Source organism: Nomascus leucogenys, chromosome 22a (assembly GCF_006542625.1).
Source record: "Nomascus leucogenys isolate Asia chromosome 22a, Asia_NLE_v1, whole genome shotgun sequence".
Taxonomy (NCBI): Eukaryota; Metazoa; Chordata; class Mammalia; order Primates; family Hylobatidae; genus Nomascus; species Nomascus leucogenys.
The window spans coordinates 25,714,110-25,738,017 of NC_044402.1; the positions used below are offsets into that span (position 1 = coordinate 25,714,110).

The following is a 23,908-nucleotide window of genomic DNA, read 5'->3' on the forward strand; positions in this document are numbered from 1 at the left end:
AAGACTTTCTAGTGCTCATGGCACTATGTGAACATAGTTTTAAATACTGTTTAAAGCTTCTTGATTTATAGAAAATACGTAAAAGGTATGAAATGCCTTTAAAAAACATAGTATCCAATAATCTTTTCCAGAATACAATGTTTCTATCATCTTTTCAGAAAAATGCACTCCCTCCTGGTTATTCTATCATAGCAATCTAAAACATAATGCCTCAAGTAACAGATGATAATTATCTCATAAATACACCATTTTGATAACTTAATGTAATAATTAGCAACTGCTTAGAATATCTTCTATCACGTGAAAGTGGTCTAGCTCTTATTCGGCTTTTAATAAGATATGACATACTTAGCTTCAGTGCAAGATTTTCTCAAATGTTAAGAAAATAAAAGTGCATCAGCATACAAGGTTTTGGGAAGAACATTTTATTGCTAAGCATATCCTTGAACGAAAATGCAAATATGAACTAAAAGAGAAAAGAAAAAGCAGTAATGTCACAACATCATAAAATAAATTCCTTTAGGTTCTGCTAATAAAACAGGAATATGATAGAAGCTCACATAGAGAATGCACATGTTCCCATAAAATTGTCCAAATAGAAACTTACACTAAAAGGAATATAACAAATGTATTATTACTCAAATTGAAAAAAATGAAAGAAAGCAGGAAATCAGTTCACAAGACCTCAAGACTCCAAGAACAGCAATCTTTTACAGACATCGAGATATAATCAACTTTGTATAGGCTGGGCCGTTTAGGTTATCTAAAATCGTGCTTTGATGTCTCTTTATAATCCTGTCTTTTTTTAATGATAACAAAAAAATTAAACTCTTAACACATTGAAATATTAGATAATGAGGAACACCTCTTTCCATACACATTAGTAAAGGCTACCATTTAGATTGCACTTTTTGCCCCATGTCTTTAAGATATTTTTTCAAAGTCAAATATTCATGCAACTTACAAAGACCAGCAAGAGTAGATTTCTAAATCTAAACAGCTGATTGATTTTCATCTGTACAAAATAAATTGTATATCTCTGACCCTCCAGAGGACACACTTCATTTTTGTGTGAATATTTGTCTTGCTTTGTCTCTTGCTTTTTGGATAGCTATGGCCATACAACCAGTTTATTGTTTTTCTGTACATTGTTTCCTCTTTACAAAAAGAAAAAGACAACCAGAATATAAACCAAACAGAAATAAACAGGAAGAAAACAGTTCTTAAAGCAGTATGTACATAGGTGGCTAAGGAATTATACCAGCAAAAATGTAGTAAAATATGTAAACAAAATCTGAAGTTTTTTTTTTTTAATTCTCTTTGACACAGTTAACTGTGACAAAACTAAAATTCACACTTTCTTCACATTTTAAGGTTTGCTTTTTTGTTGCTTTGTTATTTTCTTTTAAAACAACATTCTCATTCTACTGCAAGACTTTAACAGATTTCCTGTGTCAGTCATCCCATCAAACATACCATGATAAATATATCTGTATATATATTTATTTATATATATAATACTATTAAATTCCTTTTGTGTGTGTGTCACAGCAGCTTTATTCATTTATTTGTTTTTAAAAAAGATGGGTGAAGAGAGAAGTGAGCAAATGGAAGGACAGAGTTATCCATAAATGTCAGGCTACAAAATTAAACCACTGTGAAAACCATTGTCACGTTCAGGGCGGGGAAAGAACTATGTGTTTTGTACTCTGGCATGACATGGTTGGCTTGTGTGACCTTTTGTGGTTCCATCACGAGTTGAACTCCCCTACTGTCTGGTTTTATAATTTAACAGACTTTAATATTGTCTTTTTTATTTGCATGCATTTCAATCAGTCACAGATCCAGCCCACCTCCCCTTCCTCTTCCCTAGGAAAGGCTATTTTAGTTTGTGGGGCTTTCCTCTTTAACACAATTTGGCTGGGTGAATGGACAGGAACAATATTGTTATGTAAAGCCAATAGCTCTGATAACATCAGCCCTAAACCCATCTGTTCCGGGTTTGGGTGGTAAATTCCGAAATTAGATCCTGGGGGACCAGCTTTTCAAATCAATTTATCATCCGTCACATGAATTTTGCTATGTGTTCAGCAAAGCATCTTATAGGAAACAAACAACAGATTCTAGAGACACCATAACCTGATATGTAGAGTGAACACCATGGTAGCTTTTGAGTTCATATGGCAATAGTCTCTCTCGCTTTTGTTTTGAGTTTTTTTCCTCTTCTGATGTCCAGTCATTGTCAAAAAAATAAACAAAAACCCAAAAGCCATTTTTTCCCCTCAGATCTTAAAGTTACACGCACACTGGTCAGAACCAGATAAGGGTTGTGAGTTTTTTTTTTTGTTTGTTTTTGTTTTTTGGTGTTTTTTTTTTTTAACTTTTTTCTTTTTGTTGTTGTTGTTGTAGTTTTGTTTTTTACATAATTAAACCGAAAAAACATGGTTACAGTCAAGCTTCACAAACATCATTACAGACTCACTTGGAGTTATGGAACAAGTAAGCCATGAAGTCTTCTACCTTTTAGTAAAAGGTCCTCCGGAGAAGGAAGTTTCCAGGCCTGCAGAAGTGGTGGAGCCACCGTCCGGCTCCAGAGCGCTAAGTGTGTGCTTTATGATACAGCAGGGCGCAAAACCTTCTGTCTCCCAGCGACCGCTGGGACCTTGCCGCAGCCGTGGCTGAGCTTTAGAGAGAGATGCATCGCTGTGTGTGTGTGTGTGTCCTTTAAAAAACGGTTTTCCCCACCAGAGTCGTGGTTATATACCCCATTTCATAGTTCCAGCAGTTCTGACATCTGTGAGATCTCACCGTCCAAAGATTCATAGGCGTGGATAGAAATAAGTGTGAAAACTCGCGTGTGAGCAGTGTTCGCATGTTTACACGTAATACTCCCTGTCCTTGTTTTTCTGTTTCTTGTGGCCGCTCTTCGAGCTCTGCTGCTTCTCCTTCATGAGCGTGCCGTTGCTCTGGGCGGAGTTGCTGATGTAGTTCCGCGTCTCGTCCACTTGATAGGACCCCTCGTCCCTGTTCCTGTACTTGTACATGGCGTACAGGAGGATCAAGATGCAGAGGGCGGCAGCAGCCACAATGCCGACGACCATCCCTGTTGTGCTGCTCGACTCCCGGATCACCTCTGAGGCCCCCGGAACCCGTCTGATTCCCGGCTCCGTGGGGTTTGCTGTGGGCACATTACGGAACATGGGGGAAGTAATTAGTGGGCTCTTCAGTTTGGTGCTGTCTAGCTCATAGGCAGTGGGCAACGGAAGCAAGACTATATCAGGCTGGGGTTTGAGATCACGGTTATTCATTTTGCCAGCTGGCAATTTGGGCACCATCCCAGACGAGGAGGAAGCTGTGAAGCGGATGAGCTCAGGGGATAAAGATGTGGTAGTAGTCCTACTAGTTTCGGAGACTTTGTTAGGTCTAAAGTCCTTGGATTCCCACTTGGGCGCATGTGCTTTGTAGCCACCTTCGAAGATTGAAGTGGAAAGACTCTTATCTGTTACCAAGGAGAAGGTGGTGTAAAAATCTTCATCATCAGTAGGGGGCAGGTTAGAGTCAAAGGTTTCCCCTGAGCCATACCCAGATATCACCAAGCCATCATCATCACAACCATCGCTGCCTTGGTCCGACAAGCAAGGTAACCCCGCCTCAGAGGTCATGGACAGGGAATCTTTGGTGGTCTCAATAATGGTGAGGAGGGGGCGAAAGGTAGGGGGGAGTGTAATGGAAGGTGCACGAGTAGCAATAGGAGGGGTAGCTAAAGGGTCTTCTACAAGAAGAGGGATAACTAATTCACCTCCTGGGATGGAAAAGAAAAAGAAGAACAATTAGTATATTTGTAAACACAACTCTCACTCAACCAACGTCATTCACAGATTATGCCTCAGAAATTATAATAAAAAGATCTGGATCTTTTCTGGATGGAGTCTAATCATTCTAGGCAGACTCGGAGCCTTCTATATGCCTCTTGCCACCCAAACCTGAAATCCCTAGATCAGGGGCTTAGATTTTTTAAAGATACTCTCAAGTAATTATTTAGATAGAATTCAACTGTATATGTTCTTTCCAGGATCTGCTTATGGGCTGATGACATTCAGTCAATGATACTGTTATAAATACTGGCTGGCTATCAAAATTGGCGTGTGTGGGTACAGGTACACATCGTGTGCTTAACTTAAGAATTTATTAACATGCGTTTAAGATTTCCTTATTGCTTCTTGGGATTCTACTCATTTGCTCCCAGGAGGATGAGAATGACCGATTCACCATCTATATTGAGACCAAGATCAAGAAACATAAAAGATTGTGTCCTTTGTGTTAAGTTACTTCCTTTTATTTCACACTTATTAATCATAGTCCTTGTTTACTATAAGCTGAGTGATAGGGATTTATAAAAAGTTAAAAATGTTCATCTAACAAATCCATTTTGACTATGCTTTTCCAGAAATCCCCCTATTAAATGACAGCTTGCCTTGCATTAGTCTAATATTTATATGCATTGCTTTCATGCTATATGCAATATATGCTGAGCTGGAAGCTAGATTTTCAAAATACCCAGCCTAGATATCCATGACTTGAAACTTTTAGACTCAGAAAGGTTGACTTAGCAAAGTGAGTTTAAATTGGTAATTGCTAACTAGTGTGGCAAAAGCATATCTGTTTACCCATAGACCCTCGTTATTGCACTTAGAATCATATGGACTAAGTGGGGAAAGAACACTCAGAATAGTTCATTAAATCACAGGGCCTTGCAGATCATGGGTACCACAAATATTCTGCAGTAGTGGTTGCTTACCTGGCTGTAAGGCCAAGATTGCTATGCATCTATGTCAGCAAGATAATTGATCTCTCTTCAGTGTCTTTATAATGTTATTTTCCAAGCAAAGGAAGAATCTTAAGAAGTCACAGTCCATGTCTCTATTGAATTTATTCCAGAAAAATAGATTCCCACTATCACTTAAAAAAATCCGCTCGCAGGGATGGTACGAATGTTTCCTTGCCCCAGTTAGTTAGAAGGTTGAGATACTAATGTGATGTTATTGTTGAGGGCCTCTTTCTGAGCTGACCCATTGAGCTGTCAACTGGTACCACGTACGTGTGTCTCTTACACTTGGTAATAATTTTGCTGTGATAGTATAGTCAGTGTTTGAGTAGCTGTTAACAGATAAGACTGTAGCTGAGGTACCCACCTCATCAGTAACAAAGCCAGACAAGGAGGTGATTCAGTACCAGAGTTCTAGGGGTACTCCAAGTGAATAAGCCTTGGAGCCTACAGAGTCTTCCAGGGTTTTTCCTATGAAGATTGATTAATGAATTAAAACTCTCCTTTTGAATGCACAGGAAATGCTTCAAGATGCAAACTTTCCACACCTTGCATCTTGAAACCTTTCCTACGCATCCAAATTGTCCGGGTTTCAGGTGTGCTAAGAGAAGGGCTTCCTGAGAAGAAAGCTAATACCTACCTTCAAGCACTGAGAAACTGTTGGTGCCCATGTCGGAAGCCTTTATTCTCTCCCTGTTTAGCCAATAACAATTGTGTTCTGCAGAAAGAAACTGAGTTTGGGAGGGAACTGATAAAGTATATAATGTGTATCATTTAGAAGGGAAGGGACAACAGAATGTTATAGTATCATCTCTGGCCTATGTGATAATTTTACTATGAAATTTAAAAAAAAAAACACCTTTTTTGAGATTCTCAAGATGATCTTATAGTATGTGCTCTAAACCTGAGCCTCTATTGTGGTGCTCAGAGTTTGAAACTATTGAGCAAAATGATTTTTGCAGATTTGCCAAAGATTCACACTTGCTGGACTAGACCAGCAGACACCTATTTTTTGCTTTTTTACATTGTGAACATATATAATTCATATGCCTTACAACTTATTTAATGCATAATTTACACACTTTTGCTAGTTTTTATAAATGGGATTTGGAGTGCAGTTCCCTAAAGGTAAGCCAGTCCTAAAACTAACTCTGAGCAAACTTTTTTATTATTCTTCTGCTAGGGGGGTCCCAAGTGGTAGATTAAAGGTGATATACGAAAGAGGGCAATGTTTGAGTAATAGGAGAGCAGTGATGAGAGAGAGGAAGTGAAGGCCCATGGAATCTGTCTAAAGCTTCCTTAAGGATTTCTCAGGCACAATTTTACTTACCTTCAGAGGACAAGGCAGGAGGTTTTTTTTTTTTATTTTATCTATAACACAGGTTTAACATGTGTGTTCTTTTCTGGCACAGACACCAAGTCATTTGTTCCTTATGGCAATGACAAATCTACCCCATGTAGAGTAAGCAAAGAGGAAACTAGGTTAAAGGACAAGGAATAACTGATATCTTAGGAGGCAAATAGTTTGAATATAAAGGCAAACTGTTGGGTAAGAGGCTAGTGTCCCTTTAAGTGGGATTAAGATCACTGTCTTCATGATTACAGAGTGGCATTCATTTGCAATTTTACTGTACCATCTGTGACACCCAACCGGAGTCTTAAATTTGCCTTTTTATGTTTTCGGTTTGTTTTGTCTCTTTTCAATACCAGCTAAAGCTTTCACAGTGTACCTGTTGTCTCAAAATCTACAAACTGTTCACTCTGCAGTTGAATTAATTAACTTTCCTTTGCTATCTCCTCTTATTTAACACACTAATGTAAGTATCTTAGATTTAAAAAAAAAAGAGTAACCACATTTTTTATAACTGTACAGTAAGAGGGTTCTGAAGCTTGTTAATTTATAAAGAGCTTCTAAAAGCCTGGTGAGTCCCAGAGTGAAATGATAAGAGCTTATTTTAAAACTAAAATGATGGGTATGCTATTTCAGAGTTTAGAAAACAAAATCTTTCAGAACTACTGATCTCTAGTTTTCTTTGCCATTTTGTTATTAATCTCGGTAGCAGCGATAAAAATGATAAATGATACCCTCTGTTGGGAAAATCTGAGCCCAAATTTTGCTGATTTTTAGACAACAAAGTAGTAGAAGCTTTCCTAACTCCTCTTTTCTGGCTTCTCAAGAAGTGGGAAGATTGCCTTTAGTTTAAAATGAAGTCAACTGTGGTACAGGGGGCTCCTTACGACAAATAGGAATTCTAATGAAAATAGGTAGACCATTTTAGATAACTGTAAACATGAAAAATGCCTGGGACAAGTGTATATGTTGGTGTAATTAATTTTAATATTCCATGTTTAAGATTGCAAATGATAATAGTGTCCTGGGGGGGTCAAAGGCACACGTCATTTGAGAGGAGAAAGTGATATATTTCTCCTACTGTAAGATCATTAATAGAAATAACTTGGTTTGGCCGGGTGCGGTGGCTCACGCCTGTAATCCCAGCACTTTGGGAGGCCAAGGTGGGCGGATCATGAGGTCAGGGGATCGAAACCATCCTGGCTAACACAGTGAAACCTCATCTCTACTAAAAATACAAAAAAATTAGCCAGGCATGGTGGCTGGCACCTGTAGTCCCAGCTACGGGGGAGGCTGAGGCAGGAGAATGACGTGAACCTAGGAGGCGGAGCTTGCAGTGAGCCAAGATCACGCCCCTGCACTCCAGCCTGGGCGACAGAGTGAGACCCTTCTCAAAAATAAATAAATAAATAAAAAATAAAGTAGTTTGGTGGGAAGCTATTCAAGGCTTCTTGTTTATTTTAATCAAAGGTGACTACCCTGAGAAATGTTCAAGCAGCTGATAATATTTTCTTCACTTCCCAGAGACCATGGAGTCAGTGATCAACTATGTGTCCCATGCCTACAAAAGTATTCATGGAAGCAAATAACCCAAAGTCATAAAGGGTTATGAGCACAGTAATACAAAACCTATAATCCATCAAAATCCTAATTTCCTATGCTATCCCCAGAATTTTTCTTTAGTTTGGGATAAAAGCTATCTGTATTCCTTAAAGTTAGCATTTTAAAATCAGGCATACATACCCCTTTTTGGCAGGATTGTGCTTTTCTTTAAACTAGAGAGATCATTAAAGATATAAAAGGTCTATTTTAGTCCTGAAGGCTTCCTGGCTTTTTTGCTTTATGAGTGTATTTGTAGATATATAATTCATGCCTCTAGGGCAGATATACAGCAAAAGGGGCTCACTGCCATCAAAAAAGACAGTGTATAAAAAATTTAATAGAACTCTTCTGAACTGTGAGAATGTTGTGGGTGATAGTGAATGTAATGGGTTATCTTTGGGAAAAAAAAAAAACAAAAAACAAAAAAACAAGAAGCATGAAGTTTCAACACATGCCTCTCCGGAGATATTTGGGTTTTGAGAGTTCACGAAAATACCAAAACAGTGATGCTGAATAGTGAGACTCTGGGAGAGGACACCGTGCTCGAATTCCTTGAATTCTTTTTATATATTTGGGTATTTCACCTCATCTCTTATTTGCATTATTCCAATTTTCTGCTTGAAAATTCACATAATAAGGGGAAATCATTCTTTTCCCCCCAAGAATTAATTTTTCAAAGATATTTAGCTCTTTGGTGACATAGAAGTGTGTACTTGTAACACATAAATATCATAAAGCTTGTAACCATGAAATTGTTCTTTATCAACCTTCGGGAAAAAATAGTCATGGACAAACAGGGCAAGTACCTGGGGAGAAGACAGTAGAAAAACTCAAGTGTCTCAAAGAGGCCTAACTTGTGTTTTAACAGGATGAGAATTTCTAGGTAGGGCATTCTCCCTCCCTTCCCCACCACCCTTCCACCCCAGCAAAGGGTTTGTCTGAAATAGGTTTGATTTTGAAAGGCTACAGATTATATTTTTCAACAATAAGATGAGCCACAGCCCCTTGATATCATTATGTATTATAAAACATGAAATGTCAGTGGAGTGTTTCATTTGCTTATTAAGAGCTTTGCTTCTGAAGTAACTCAGACTCTTAGCATCAGAACTCTGTAGGAGTTCCTATTAGTGCTAGGAATTTGGTCAAATTTCTTACACTCCATGGAAAATGAGAATAATAAAATACCCTACCTCAAACCATCAATGCAAATATTAAAATAATGCATATTAAGTATTTTTTATATGTTAGATGGTTAGCACAGTACTTACTGCTATTCAGAAATGCTAGTTACTAATGTTATTATTTCTACTAATGTATTTGAGCTATAAACACTTAAATAATCACTTTCTTCTATCCCTTTTTTATTTAGTGGTTTCCTGCTAGAGTAGAAGTATAATTACATAGGATCTAGATTATTGAGGCTATTTTAAATAATAGAATATAAGGAATAATTTATAATTCAAAGAGCTTGTATTTTTTTTAAATAACCTTTTATTAAATTTACCTTTGGATATCTTTTTCATAGAAAATATTCTAATGCAACAAGATAAAACTACATCCCATTTAGGCAGTTCTAAGTTTTAGACCTAAAATATTATCCAGCATGTCAAACAACACAAGATCGCATAATCTGAGGTAGAGAGAGCCCAAGCATTAAGCTGCTGGCTTGGAAACATCTCTTATCCACCATTCAGTTTGATATTTCTATAACAGTTTCAAATAACACAAATATCTATAAAGCAAAACAAGTAACGTATTGCTTAAAAAATTATATAGTGCTTCTTACCAATCTTATGTATGCTGAAGTGCATAAGGCAGCATTGGTCCAAATAATCCTAAGGTGAAGGAATATGTTCTTACCCTGTAGTTACACGATGATGGTACCTACCTGAAATATTTTCTATGTATAACTTTAGATATGAAAATCATCATGTTTTCTTCTTGGTAGAATCTTAAGATCCCTGAAAGCTTACCTGATTAAATCCTTGAGAGAAATGAAAAAGGGAAAAGGAGAAGAGACAAAGGAAAGAGGGAGAGAGAGAGAAAATGTGTGTGTGCCTTCTGTGTGTGTGTCTGTGTTTTTGCCAGTTGTTAGTTCCATACACTGGAAGGCGTCAGTATCATAGAACAATACTCAAAACACCTGGGATTCTTGATATCTTCATTTTCAGTATAATTGATTTTGTAGCCTGAAGCAAAGGTGAGAGTATAATCCTGGATAACCAAACTCTACCATAGTCACTTGAGAGTACCTTATTTCCCCTTTGCTAAAGGAGAAGAACTAATTTCCTAAATGCTTTTTAAGGAATTTAAAAAGGATGCAGTTACCACTGGTACTACTTGGAGCTAACTCAACTCATTTTCTTCTGGGGTACAGGCCTTCCACTGGCTGGAAACAATTTTAAGATACCAAATAGAGCCTACCAATACTTTTAAGGCTTTAAACATGGTGGTGAAAAAGTTCAGGCAAAGAGGCCAGGCTTTCTTTGGGTGGTAAGAACAATGTATTAACCCCCTTCTACTGAGAGTAGAATTCACATTGATTATTAGAAGCAATTCAGCACAAAACATAACAGTGAAAAATCGGCAAATAGACACAAATGAAATAAAAAATATAGTCTTCAAAATTATATAGTAGAAAATAAAATCAACTTCATAGCCAAAGTAAGCTGGGAGAAGGAGAGCAAATAACATTGAGGCATTCACAATATAATAAGAACAGAAAGAAAAAGTAAAAGCAAATTAAAAATAGAAGCTGTTCTGGGAAAAAAAAGAAATCATTTCCATATAGGCAAAATAATTTAAACTAAAAAAGCATACTGTATTAATTTATAGTCAACTTACATCAACAAATTGCCCGCATGTTTTTTGGCATGAAAGAAAAATTTACAAAAGAAAGTTGTGTAAGAATGCTCTTGGACAAATAGAATTGCCACATTCTTGTAACTTGCTTTTTTTGTTGTCATTTCTTAAAAACTTTTGAGCAAAATGTCTAATTTTTCAAATATAATAATTTACAACAGAGGATGATACAGGGAGGCAACAACACATACATCCACACCACATAACATAAAAAGAAAAAAAATCTGCACTTTAACAAATTTTTACTTTGGGGGGTTTGGGAGGGCATCAATTTTTGAATTGAAAATAATTCCGATTGCTATGATTAAAAACTGAACAAAAAAACCTGTTTACTTTAACAATTTGCCTTTCAAAAAATTCTATGACTCTAATGGGTTTTGAATGAATTTCTGCATTTATAGGTTTTCAGATATATATTTAATTTTTTGTCTTTTTGACAAATTTTAGGCTTTCTTTAATTTAGGGAGATGGATGACAGCACATAAATTTTAACAATGCTAAAGAAAGGGGGAGTATGGGAAGGAAAGATGCAGGAAGGGGAGGGTCATATCTATGAGTGAACTACACAGGAGATGAAGATGATAGGAGTAAATGTGTAAGTGAGTCGCCATGTCCATGTAAGGGCGGCACGGAGTGATCTAGCTGCATTAGAGCTTCTGGCTGTAAGGAAGGGATGGGCAATATACAAAAACAAATGAGCCTACACATGCCCATCTATGGAAATAAAGAACAGAACTCTAACACTGACAATCTCACACACCCTAAGCTGCAACTTCTTCAACATGCAATTACTCCAAAAATTATTACAGTTTCATTAAAGATTTTCAAATAATAAAAACAGTTAAACTTTTTCCTACTAAAAATAGCCAAAATACATAAAATACTAGTAGTCATGATCAAAAAGTTTAAAGCAAAAACAAGAAGACTAGATTTATGCATTCAAGTTGAACAACTTCATCGGCAGCCACACAGCCCCATTCAGAGTGGGGGAGGTTCAGAAATCTACAGAGGTGATTGAGATGCACTACTAAGCAGGGGGCCCACGCACTGGGTTGCTAATTACTTCTCTATAGAGAAATGGTGTTTTCCAAACGACATCATCCGTCTTCCTTACGCCACCCATGTTGCACGCAATTGGCAATGAGACTAGGCTAATTTGAAACATGTGGATGTGAGGATTCTGCAGCTGAAGTTGTTCCACATTTAAAGAGGGGGTGGGGAAAAATTGCAGAAAACAATTCATAACTTTTTTCTCATAATTTTAGATAAAATCAAATCTAAGATAAAGATCTAGCAATTAAAAGAAACACATTGATATATATATATATAGATATATATAATACAAAAAGCACTTAATTCCCAAACAAGAAGGGAGAAAAAAACAAAAAGCTTAAAGAAAAAAGTATTTCACACACTTTCAGAGATGAACAACCAGACGCACAGGCTTGAAAGGCACAGACAGAGCAATCAGGGGACACGTTTTTTTTGCTTTGCTTTTTTGGCTGGTTAATTCCCCTTTTTGTGATAGCCAAAATTAAAAACAGATTGTGCATTTTCTTTAAAAACTAATTTTACATTTTCTTTATTTTTGGCTTTGCTTTGAAAAAATAAAAAGGGCGTGCAGTCTGGATGTACGTCGTAAGTAAACATTTAAAAGAGAAGAAAGTAGCTAGACTGACAAATGGGTTATCATGTACTATCCTTCACTTGTAGGAATGTTAATCCAGTTAACACATGCTTAAAGTAAGTTGCATTTAGGGGAAAATAGAAAAACAGAACAGCAAGCTAGGATTAGGGGCAGCAAGACAAAACCAATTTAGGGGTAGGAGGAAGGTACTGGGTTTTGTTTCATGCCTTTCCAGTAGGGGTGAAGGACATCTGAAGGTTTCCTGCCAATTAGAAGGAAAGCATGTGAAAGAGGTGTGTGTGTGTGTGTGTGTGTGTGTGTGTGTGTGTGTGTGTTGGGAGTTGAACTAGAACCTGTGTTGACAGGAATTTGAATCAAAATACACATGGGTTCACGAGTTCTGCTTCAGGAAATTTATCCCAAATTTATTCATAGCCTTTAGAAGGCATATTTTATAGGGTATAGAGGGGTTATAATTAACATTGCTCTGTGGGAGCGTTCTTGGGCTTAATCAAAGTGACAGGGCACAATGATGACAGTAGAATGTTAATAAAATGAGCCTGATAAATGGAGGAATAGCCAATTTTTTTTTTTTTTTTTGTAAGAGTGGCAAAACCCCTCTCCACTCCAAAGAGTATACAATATCAGTGTCTGTAAACTACAGGACAATCACTAAAGGAATAAAGTTTATTGGAAGTACTTTGAGGAAAACTATGCCAATAAGGTTTATTTGAAGTACATTGAGGAAAACTATGCCTCTCACATGTATGCACACAGAGAGGAAGATACTGTAGAAGGAACAGAAGGAAGGAATTTTTAGAAATGGCCTCAGCCTCCACTGGAAGAGATCACTAGAGTTATATTCAGTATTATATCTCGTTGAGAACATTAATGTTCAACCAAGGACTGGGAAACCCAGGTAGGCAAACCACAAAGGCAAGACACTTGAGAGCACCTGGTTCTGACAACCAATTCCAACCACTCCTAAGAACTCTTTCAGGGGACTTTGACAAATACAGTAAATTTTGAGAATGAGTCCAACTTTTGTCCGCTATGGGACGCCCCTTTTATTATTTTACTTTAAAATAATTAGAGCAATGTGTCCCCATGGGTCAGTCCGTACCAAGATTTTTAGTCTCTGGTTTAATAATGTTAATCATTATTCTGGGAACTTCACAAAGAGCAGCTGGAAAGTTTTAGATGGAGGAAAAAAAATTTAATATAGAAAAAAACCCTTGTTGCCATTTAGTTGATTTTTTTGGACTAATTATACTTTTAACATTGAATTAAGATTGTATAAATGCATATATGGTCAGTCTCAAAAGGCATCAAATGACATCTGTAGAATAAAGTTCTACAATTTTTAAAAGTAGGAAACATAACTAGTCTAAGTGTGAGACTTAAAGAATAAGATACTTCCAATACACACATTCTCCTGGATAATGAGAGGCATTTTGAAAAAGATACACCAGCAGTTTGGGTTCTCTAAGGCTTCTACTGAGTAATTTACCTATTCCAAAATTGCCTGTTTTAAAACTCTTACAAGTAGGACACCACTTACATTCTAGAAATCACTGGTTTGAACAACTGAATATATGAAAATTTAGGGTTGTCACTTTGGAAATCATATGTGTATTTTTTAAACCCATGGAAGCTGTAGTTTCAAATGAAGCCAACATAGCCTGAATATAATGCATGTATATCTTTACCATATAAGTCAACCATTAGTTCACATACACAAACCTTTTTTGGTCTCTAAGATACAAAATGACATTGCTTGCTAATAGTAGTTCATAATCATGTCACAGCTTCATTTTCATCTCTCATTGGCTATCTGCACTAGGTTTTTATTAATAACTGCCTGATTTTGTGGCTGTGCCTTTATTCTGGGTACTAAGAATGTGTTTGGGTTATGTCTGTCATTGAGAACAAATAATACAATAATTTGATTTGAAACAGTATATTTTGATACTACCGTTTTTATCCCACCATGTCTTAATAGCCCTGTCTAAATGTAAAACCAAAATTTTTAAAATGCCAAATGCGACATTACAGTTGTTAGAATTCATCTTGGGAACTTGTTTCAAAGAAATGTTTCTGAACTGCTTGATGTTGAGCTCAAGAATCCCAGATATACTCAAGTTACTCCAAGCTGCAAACCCTCCTCTCTGGAAGCATGGGTCCTCCTTGCTAGAAGGCATTGTCTTCAGTGTATAGAGGTGAGGCCCAAGAGGAAGGCCCCAGTGAAGTACTTTGCATAACATTATATATTTTAAACTTCTCAGGGAGAATACTAGAGAGAGGAAGGCAGAGGGAACCATCTCAACAGTCTTCGTGCCACACTGGGTAAAGATTTAAAAAATTACAAACCGGGAGGGCTGAGAAAGAAGTTGGAATAGCAAATACCTAATGAAGATTTTGAAGACTTTTAGCATTGGATGCATGAGTTAAGCCTCCACATCTGTTTCTCCTGTGAAATATATAAAAACATTTTCATAGATTGTGGTTTTTGTGTTTATGGGGTGAATGGAGGAATTCTGGGAGAATGGATGGCTCATTTCTGAGTCACAGTTTGACTTAGAACGAAAGTAGAGAACCCTGTACGTGAACATGGAAGTCTGGATGTGAGGATTGCTGTTGTCAGCATTACAAAACGAGCCCTGCATATACCTTTATTCCTTATAACTTCTTCTGTAGACATGGAGGGTGCTCAGAAAAGGGGTGAAGGAACCCATTTCATAATATGGTACAGTAATGCTGCAATGAACATGGAGTGTAGATATCTCTACAAGATGGTATTTCCTTTCCATTGGGTATATACTCAGAAAAGGTATTGCTGGGTTATATGGCAATTCCATTTTTAACTTAGGAACTTCCATACTGTCTTCTGTAATGGCTGGACCAATCCAAATTCCCACCCACAGTGTACAACGGTTCCTTTTTCTCCACACCCTCATCAACACATGTTGTCCCTTGTCTTTTTGATAATACCTACCGTAACATGTATGAGGTGATATCTCATGGTGATTTTAATTGGCATGTCCCTAGTGATAAGTTATGCTAAGCATCTTTTCACATATATGTTGGCCATTTTTGTCTCCTTTAGAGGAATGTCTATTCGGGTTCCTTTGTCTATTTTTAAAAATAGGGTTATATGTTTTCTTGTTATTGAGCTGCATGAGTTGTTTATAAATTTTGGAAGTTAGCTCCTTACTAGATATAGGGTTTGCAAATATGTTTTCCTCAACCTGTAGGCTACCTTTTCATTTTATTGATTGTTTTCTTTGCTGTGAAGAAGTGTTTTGGTTAGATATATATTTCTTAAAGATTACTTTGGCTTCAGTATGGAGAATGGACTTTGGGAAGCAAAAGTAGAATTGGGGAGCTCAATTGGGAAGCTGTTGCAGAATTCAAGCAAGAAATGATGGTGACTTACACTACAGCATGGGTAGCTGAAGCAAAAGAAATGTGTGAGCAATTTGTTATCGAGGCAGAGTCAACAGGACTTTTTGACTGGGTGTAGGGAAGAGAGTTGGGACAGGGGCCCAAGAATGATGACAAATGTGGAGTTTGTACACCTGAATCAAATTTAAGAGATGAGAAAATTTGGAGGACATGCAAGTTTGGGGAATCCAAAGTTCTGTTTTAGCTCTTCTGAACCCAAAGGGTCTCTTAAATAGCAAAGTGGAAAGGTTGAATAGCCAGATGGATTTGAGGAACTGGAATTCTGAAGGGAGGCTTAAACTGAAAATTATCATCATATATATGCCATTTAAAGTCAAGAGGCTGGATCAGATCACCCAGATTAAAACACCTGGGCCACACCTGGGGCCAGCTAAGAGATGGAGAGGTGAGGGGCCAGGGCTGGAGAAATAAAGTCAGGAGAATCTTGGGCTATTCATACTAAAGAATGAAAATGTTTCATACAAAACCTTCATTTCTGACTAGTAAACAGATGATTTTTTTATGTTGTAAAATATATTATCTATAATAGTATTAAAAGGGTCTAATGCAGAGGTGTTTAATCTTTCGGCTTCCCTGGGCCACACAAAAATACACTAACACTAACAATAGCTTATGAGGCCAAAAAAAATTGCAAAAACTCAATGTTTTAAGAAAGTTTACAAATTTGTGTTGGGCCACACTCAAAGCTGTCCTGGGCTGCATGCACCCTGTGGGCTGTGGGTTGGACAAGCTTGTTCTAATGGTTTGCAAGTAACAAGCTATCTGCATATATAAGTCCTAAATTCCACACAGTGGCAAGACTAAGAAGAGGGGAGCAGTTGCTAAGCTCAAGCTTTGAGTGCTATTTGCACTGTCCTTTCTCTTTGTTTCACTTTATGAAGATATTTCCTCTTGATTAAATAAACTAGTGCCAGCAAAAAATAGTTTTTAGAATTCCCCACTACACACATATACTTCATAAAAATGAGCTTCAAGTATCGTAAGGTGTGCTTATTTTTTTGTATTTCAATTCAGCAAAGGCACACTGAAGACCTATGTTGTGCCCTACTCTGTGCTAGACAGATTAAAAAACACCAAATAAGCATAAAGATTTAGCCTGTGCATCGAGGAGCTTATAATGTTCTTGATGAAGAAAAGCTTAGTTACACCAAGACATGATTATTAAATTAGCATTAAAACAAAATGAAAAAAAGAATTCCTGGCGGTTTCTTAGGTGGTTTTACCCTTTTGTATATCTTAACCACTATCAACACTTTTGGGAGAAAGGGGCTAAGATACTACCTTGACCCTCTGTTCCCTTATGCCCTCATCTTACTACACAATTCTAAAGTCTGTCAGGTTGTTTCCAAGAGATTTAAGGAGAATTCTCCCTTTGGCCTCAGCCCCTTTGGTCTCTTCAGGACCATCAAGGAGTGCTGAGCTCATAAAAATATAGCTGATAACATCTTGGTGCATTTGAAATGAACATTTTACAGTTTCTAAGGTAATTTTACATGTAATGCTCACAAATTCATGAGTTAGGACAAAAGTCTTTAATCTTTTGAATGAGAAAAGTGAGGCCCCAGGGGTTGGCATGGGGGACAAGGGACTTGTCTCAAACCTCATAGTTTGGTAGAGGGCAGGAGCTCAACTCCAGATCTGTTCTCTTGCCAAAAAAGGAATACAATCTTATGGAAAGACATCAAAATAAGACCTCTTCAGAGCTTAACTCTAACTCACAAGAGTGAAATAAAATAACTGTAAAATTACAGGCATAAATAACCCAAATTTACAATTAAAAGATGTATTCAAGCTTTAAGAATTTATCATTATTGGAGGCTATGGAGATGGAGATTGGAAAGAAGTAGTAATAATTGCTATTTGGGTTAGGGTTTTAGGTTGAGGTCATTCTTGTCGTTTGCTGAATCAGATACTCCAAAGATCACACTTGGAGTAGCCCGGACCTCAGTTGTAATTGTCTGGGACTCAGCCTCCTCTGTTGAACATGAAACCTTCATTTGGTAGCTAACAGTCTTTGAACACAATAGTAACAAACATTAGAGAAGCACTTTAGAATTTTTAAACACTTTCCCATTCAAAATCTTATTAGTTGTGCAAATCTACCCTGTGAGGTTAAGTGACAAGACATTGTAGTCACTACAACTTTAAAGCTATAGGCTAGTGTGGGGGGTAAAATATAAGCAACTAATTATATTAATTCATTTGCTTATCCAATAATTCATTCAATAAACATTTGGATGATTATTAGTATTCTAGTTGGTAGGAAAAATAAAAGTAAACAAGACGACACTATCATTTTTCTAAAGTTGTTTCAGGTCTAGCTGAAACTAAAAAACAAATTAAGTGCAACAGAATATTGAGTCAATAAAAATCTGTGTAGGGTACAGTAGAGTCACAAAGAATAGAGATTTTGGGATAGAATTTGGTACACATTAAAGCTTACGTGAATGTAAGGAACAAAGATTAAAGTCCTTCCAGATCTAAACATTCTACTATCTTATCAATTTTTAAATTGTCTTTTGTAACATTTTAGCCATTTTCTCTTACCTTCTTAAGTTTGAAAGTTTGCTGTAGATTGGGCAAACAGATTATTAATGCAGAAATACTATTCTAAGTGTTGGGTTGGAGGCTGTCCTGGGTTCTCCTTTCCATCTTGAAAGTTTGGTTTTTCTCTCCTTTATTTTACTGTAATTAGGTGTGGAAACTGAGTTTGGGGACAGATGGTACATGAATTTTTTACATGGGACATTTTTGTTCAGCATTAAAAACATTATTTTTATATTTTGAAACAAATACAGGTATATCTTGTTTTATTGTGCTTTGCTTTACTGTGCTTCACAGATACATTTTTAATAAATTGAAGGTTTCTGGCAACCCTGCATCCAGGAATTCTATTGGCACCATTTTTCTACCTGCCTGTGCTCACATTGCAACTCTGTGTTACATTTTGGTAATTCTCACATTTCCACTTTTTTTCTTACTGTATGTATGGTGATCTTTGATCTTTGATGTTACTATTATAACTGTCCTGGGGTGCCATGAACCACACTCATAAGATAGTAAACTTAATATTTTCTGTGTTATTCTTCACCAACCTGCCCTTCATCCATCTCTCTGTCTCTCTCTCTCTCTATCTCTGTCTGTCTCTACCTCTGTCTGTCTGTCTCTGTCTGTCTCTCTCTCTCTATCTCCATCTCTCTCTCTCCATCTCTCTCTGTCCGTCTCTTTCTCCCTCTGTCTCTCCGTCTGTCTGTCTCTGTCTCTCTCTCTCTGGGTCTCTGTCTCTCTCAGTCGGTCTCTCTCTCTCTGTCTCTGTCTCTCTATCCTTGTCTCTCTCCACCCCTCCACCCCCATCTCCCTATTTCCTGAGACACAGCAATATAGAAATTAGACAAATTAATAACACTACAGTAGCCTCTAAGTGTTCAAGTGAAAGAAAGAGTCACCCACCTCTCACTTTAAAGCTAGAAATGATTGAGCTTAGTGAGGAAGACATGTTGAAAGCTGAAATAGGACAAAAACTAGGCCTCTTGGGCCAAACAGTTGGCTGAGTTGCGAATGCAAAGGAGAAGTTCTTGAAAGAGATTAAAATTGTTGTTCCAGTAAATACCCAAACGATAAGAAAATAAAACAGCCTGATTGCTGATATGGAAAATATTTTAGTGGTCTACATAGAAGATCAAACTAGCCACAACATTCCTGTTAACCAAAACCTAATTCAGAGAAAGGTCCTAACTCTTCAATTCTATGAAGGCTGAGGCAGGTGAGGAAGCTACAGAAGAAAAGTTGGAAGCTACCAGACGTTGGTTCATGAGGTTTAAGAAAAAAAAAAAAAAAGCCATCTTCACAACATAAAAGCACAAAGTGAAGCAGCAAGTTCTAATGTAGAAGCTGCAGCAGGTTATCCAGAAAATCTAGCTAAGATAACTGATGAAAGTGGCTATGCTAAACAACAGGTTTTTAATGTAGACAAAATGGTCTCATATTGGAAAAAGATGCCATCTAGGACTTTCATAGCTACAGAAGAGGAGTCAGTGCTTGGTTTCAAAGCTTCGAAGAACAGGCAGATTCTCTATTTAGGGGCTAATGTAGCTGGTGACTTAAAGTCAATACTTATTTGCCACTTCAAAAATCCTAGGGTTCTTAAGAATTATGCTAAATGTACTCTGCCTTTAGTCTTTAAGTGGACTAGCAAAGCCTAGATGACAGTTTTTTGCAGCATGGTTTACTAAATATTTTAAGTGCATTGTTGAGACCTACTGCTCAGAATAAAAGATTCCTTTCAAGATAGTACTGTTCATTGACAGTGTGCCTGGTCATCCAAGAGCTCTGATGGAGATGTACAAGGAGACTAACATTGTTTTCATGCCTGCTAACACAACGTCCATTCTGCTGTACATGGATCAAAAAGCAATTTTGACTTTAACGTCTTATTTAAGAAACACATTTTGTAAGGCAATAGCTGCCATAGATAGTGATTCTTCTAATGGATCTGGGAAACATAAATTGAAAAAATTCTTATCAGGATCCACCATTCTAGATACCATTAAGAACATTTGTGATTCATGAGAGAAGTCAAAATATCAACATTAGCAGGAGGTGGGAGGAAGTTTAATGCAAACCCTCATGGAGAGTTTTGAGGGGTTTAAGACCAGTGGAGGAAGTAACTGAAGATGTGGTGGAAATAGCAAGATAATTAGAAGTAGAGCCTGAAGATGTGACTGAATTGCTGTAATCTTATGACAAAACTTTAATAGTGGTATATATATCCACCATGGAATACTATTCAGCCATAAAAGGGAACAAAATAATGTCTTTTGCAGCAACTTGGATAGAGTGTGAGGCCATTTATACTAAGTGAAGTAATTCAGGAATGGAAAAGTAAATATTGTATGCTCTTTCTTATAGGTGGGAGTTAAGCTATCAGGACACAAAGGTACAAAAATGATATAATGGTCTTTGGGGACTTGAAGGTTGGAAGAGGGGCAGGGATAAAAGACGATATATTGGGTACAGTGTACACTGCTCAGGTGATGGGTGTACTAAAATCTCAGAATCACCACTACAGAACTTATCCATGCAACCAAAAACCACCTATAACCCCAAAACTATTAAAATTAATTTTTCTTAAAAAACTTGAATGGTTAAGGAGTTGCTTCTTATGGATAAGTAAAGTGACTTCATAAGAAGTAATCTCCTGGTGAAGATGCTGTGAACACTGTTGAAATGACAAAATATTTAAATATTAATATCACACAAACTTAATTGATAAAGCAGAGGCACAGTTTGAGAGGACTGACTCCAATTTTGAAAGAGGCTGTACTCTGATTAAAATGCTATGAAACAGCATTGCATGCCACAGAGAAATCTTTTGTGATAAGAAAAATCAGTCAATGCAGCAAACATCATTTTTGTCTTAGGAAGTTACCACAGCCACCCCAACCTTCAGCAACCACATCCTGATCTGTCAGCAGCCATCATCATCAACACAGGACCCTCTACCAGCAAAAACATTTGCTGAATACTGTTGATCATTAGCATTTTTGTTAGCAATAAAGTATTTTTTATCAAAGTATTTTTTTAAAAGATATAGTGCTATTTCACGTATAACAAACCAAGTATGGTGTAAACATACTTTTATATGCACTGGGAAACCAAGAAATTCATGTGACTTGCTTTATTGTAATATTCACTTTGTTGAAATGGTTTGGAACCAAACCCGACCTATATTCACATTAGCCAAGATAGAAAGCAATCAAAGTATCTGTCAAGGGATGAACACATTATGAAATATTAAGTGGAATATTATTCAGCCTTAAATAAGGAGATCCTGCCATTTGCTACAATATACATAACTTGGAGGGTTTTATGCTAAGAGAAATAAGCCAGGCATAGAAAGAAAGATATTACATGATCTCATTTATATGTGGAATCTAAATAAACAATGTCTAATACCCACAGAGATAGAGAATAAAACAGTGGCTACTAGAGGTGGGAGGAGGGAGAAGAAATGAGAGATGTAGGTGAGAGGATACCAAGTAACAGGTGTTTAGGATGAACAAGTCTAAAGATTGAATGTGCAGAGGACTGTAGTTAATAATAGTGTATTGTATTCATCATTTTTGCTAAATCAGATTATGGCTACTCTTGACACAGGGGAAAATGTATAATTATGTGAGATGATGGATATGTTAATTTGTTTCTTTATGGTGACTATTTTGCTATTACATATATCTCATAGAATCATGTTGTATTCCTTAAGTATACAAAACAAAATTTATTTCTTAAAGTATCCAATAAAAATCAGATCAAGTTACTTTCCTCTTTAAAATCCTCAAAGGTTTCCCCAAATCAAAATCCCTGACTCACTGGGAAAGTCCACTGTGACCTGCCAGCTGCCTACTCCAGTACTCCAGTCTCATCTATGACTCACTAGACCCAGGATATCTCGGGCTCTGGCCATACTCTCTGGCTTCCCTTCCAGGAACACCCCTTGCCTTGCTCAGCGCATGGCTAGCTCTTTCTCATTATTTAGGTCTCTGCTACAATTTTACTTCTCAGAGGCCCTTCACATCTTCCCTAGTAATGAACCAGCCTGCTCACTAACTGAACATCAACTCCTCGTGATTCTCTGCACAGTATTTATTAGCTGACTTTTGCCCATGTATTTACGTTTAGTCCTCCCCGACTTCACTGGAATGTAAGCTCCAAGCGAGCAGAGACTTTCTTTGTCCGCAGTCCACAGAACAGCGCCAGGCACATAGTAACAACTCAGGAGATCACTGCTGAAAGAAGAAAGGATGCCTGGAATAGCCACAAATACCTTGCAAAAGGAGCCCACTCTGTTTTTCTGTTTTTCTTGCAGTCCTCTGTAGTTCCTAATATGGTGCTTTGCCCACACAAGACAGTGGATACATGTTTTGCAAACTGATTATTGAAGCATTGCATTCACAATTATGTTTTATTTTCATTTACTCTTCTCTAAGCCAGATGGGATTTCCCTGAGTCTTAGTTAGCAGTTCCAATGCAAATTGGACCTTCCTATCCACAGCTGGCCTAAGAAACTCTCTCAAAAAATGCATCACTATCTGACTCGTTCTCACTTCCATAAACAGGTATTGGAATATGCATTGAAAAATTCAGGCTTTCCTTTTGCAGTTGTGTAGGCTAAAGACAAAATAAACAGTAATTCAACCTAGAGCTGCCAGACATTGATTTTCTTCAGGCAGTAGGAAGGAATGGGCCAAGCAAATTATTAATGGGGGAATGGTGATCAGGGCAGTGAAAGCGTGCTTGGTTATCTCTGCCTGCTGTGGCCCTGCAGCCACTGACGTAGAACACAGGAGCAGTGGGACCTTCCTCCTGAACTGAAACCATGACACTTTATGATTCTGTTTATAGAATAATAAATTATTCAAAAAGGTTTATTTTGCTTCTGTTTTCCCCAAAAGCTCATTTGCTCTGTCATGATGAACATAATTTTGACTGTTTTCTTTGTGCTGGGATCCCATTGGGTGGTAGTAGCTGGACATTCCAACCTGTTTTCTCTTCTCTATGGGGCCCGTGAGTTCTCTTAAAATAAAACTCGCTGTTTCTTGCAAACATCCTCTTTTACCCTAAAATCCATCTTCATTGCAAGGAATGTACAGGGTTCATAAAATCAATACCACCAAGCTGTTTTCATACTTAATGGAAATCAGTTTTACATAAAAAGATGAAAAGTTTGCCCAAGAGTCCAGCACTTGACATCAAGATTATGTACCCTAAATATACAGGGCTTTGACTGTGTCTAACCTGAGCCTTAGGCAGCTGATTTACAATAGAGGAGCCCTCCAGATGTACTTGGGTGGATGAGACACACATCATAAGCTTATTTAATTTTTGTAAACTAAACTGTAGATAAGGGAGGAAGCTTAGAGAAATTTTCTAGTCATTCCAAAAGCTCAATGAATATGGTTCTCTAGATTAGTTAAGATATATGCTTAGAAACAAATGAGTATGATCAAATGGTTGACATAGTGTTTTCCTAGCAAATATGAGGAAAGAGAAAGGAAACATAAATTATAATTACATAATTAAAACACTAATTAACTAGAAGCCTACCTCCAGAAGGAGATGTTTTTAAGAGTATTAAAAACTTATTCTCTGCCAGACATTGTGTTAAATGCTTTAGATA

The 23,908-nt window shown here is 37.1% G+C and overlaps 1 protein-coding gene across 35 annotated transcripts in view; it reads right to left on the reverse strand.

Annotated features, from left to right (window-relative positions):
- Positions 1 to 1,312: 1,312 nt before the first annotated feature.
- NRXN3 (neurexin 3) overlaps positions 1,313 to 23,908 on the reverse strand; it is a 1,697,203-nt gene continuing 1,674,607 nt past the window's right edge. For 14 of the 35 annotated variants that reach the window (XM_030804199.1, XM_030804198.1, XM_030804194.1 and 11 more), the window contains one exon: positions 1,313 to 3,802. In XM_030804199.1, coding sequence (XP_030660059.1) covers positions 2,877 to 3,802 — 926 coding nt within the window. In that variant the 3' untranslated portion in view covers positions 1,313 to 2,876. Of the gene's footprint in view, positions 3,803 to 10,749; positions 11,301 to 23,908 lie in introns of those variants that run through there. The other 21 variants (XM_030804215.1, XM_030804216.1, XM_030804209.1 and 18 more) reach the window with 6 other exon arrangements.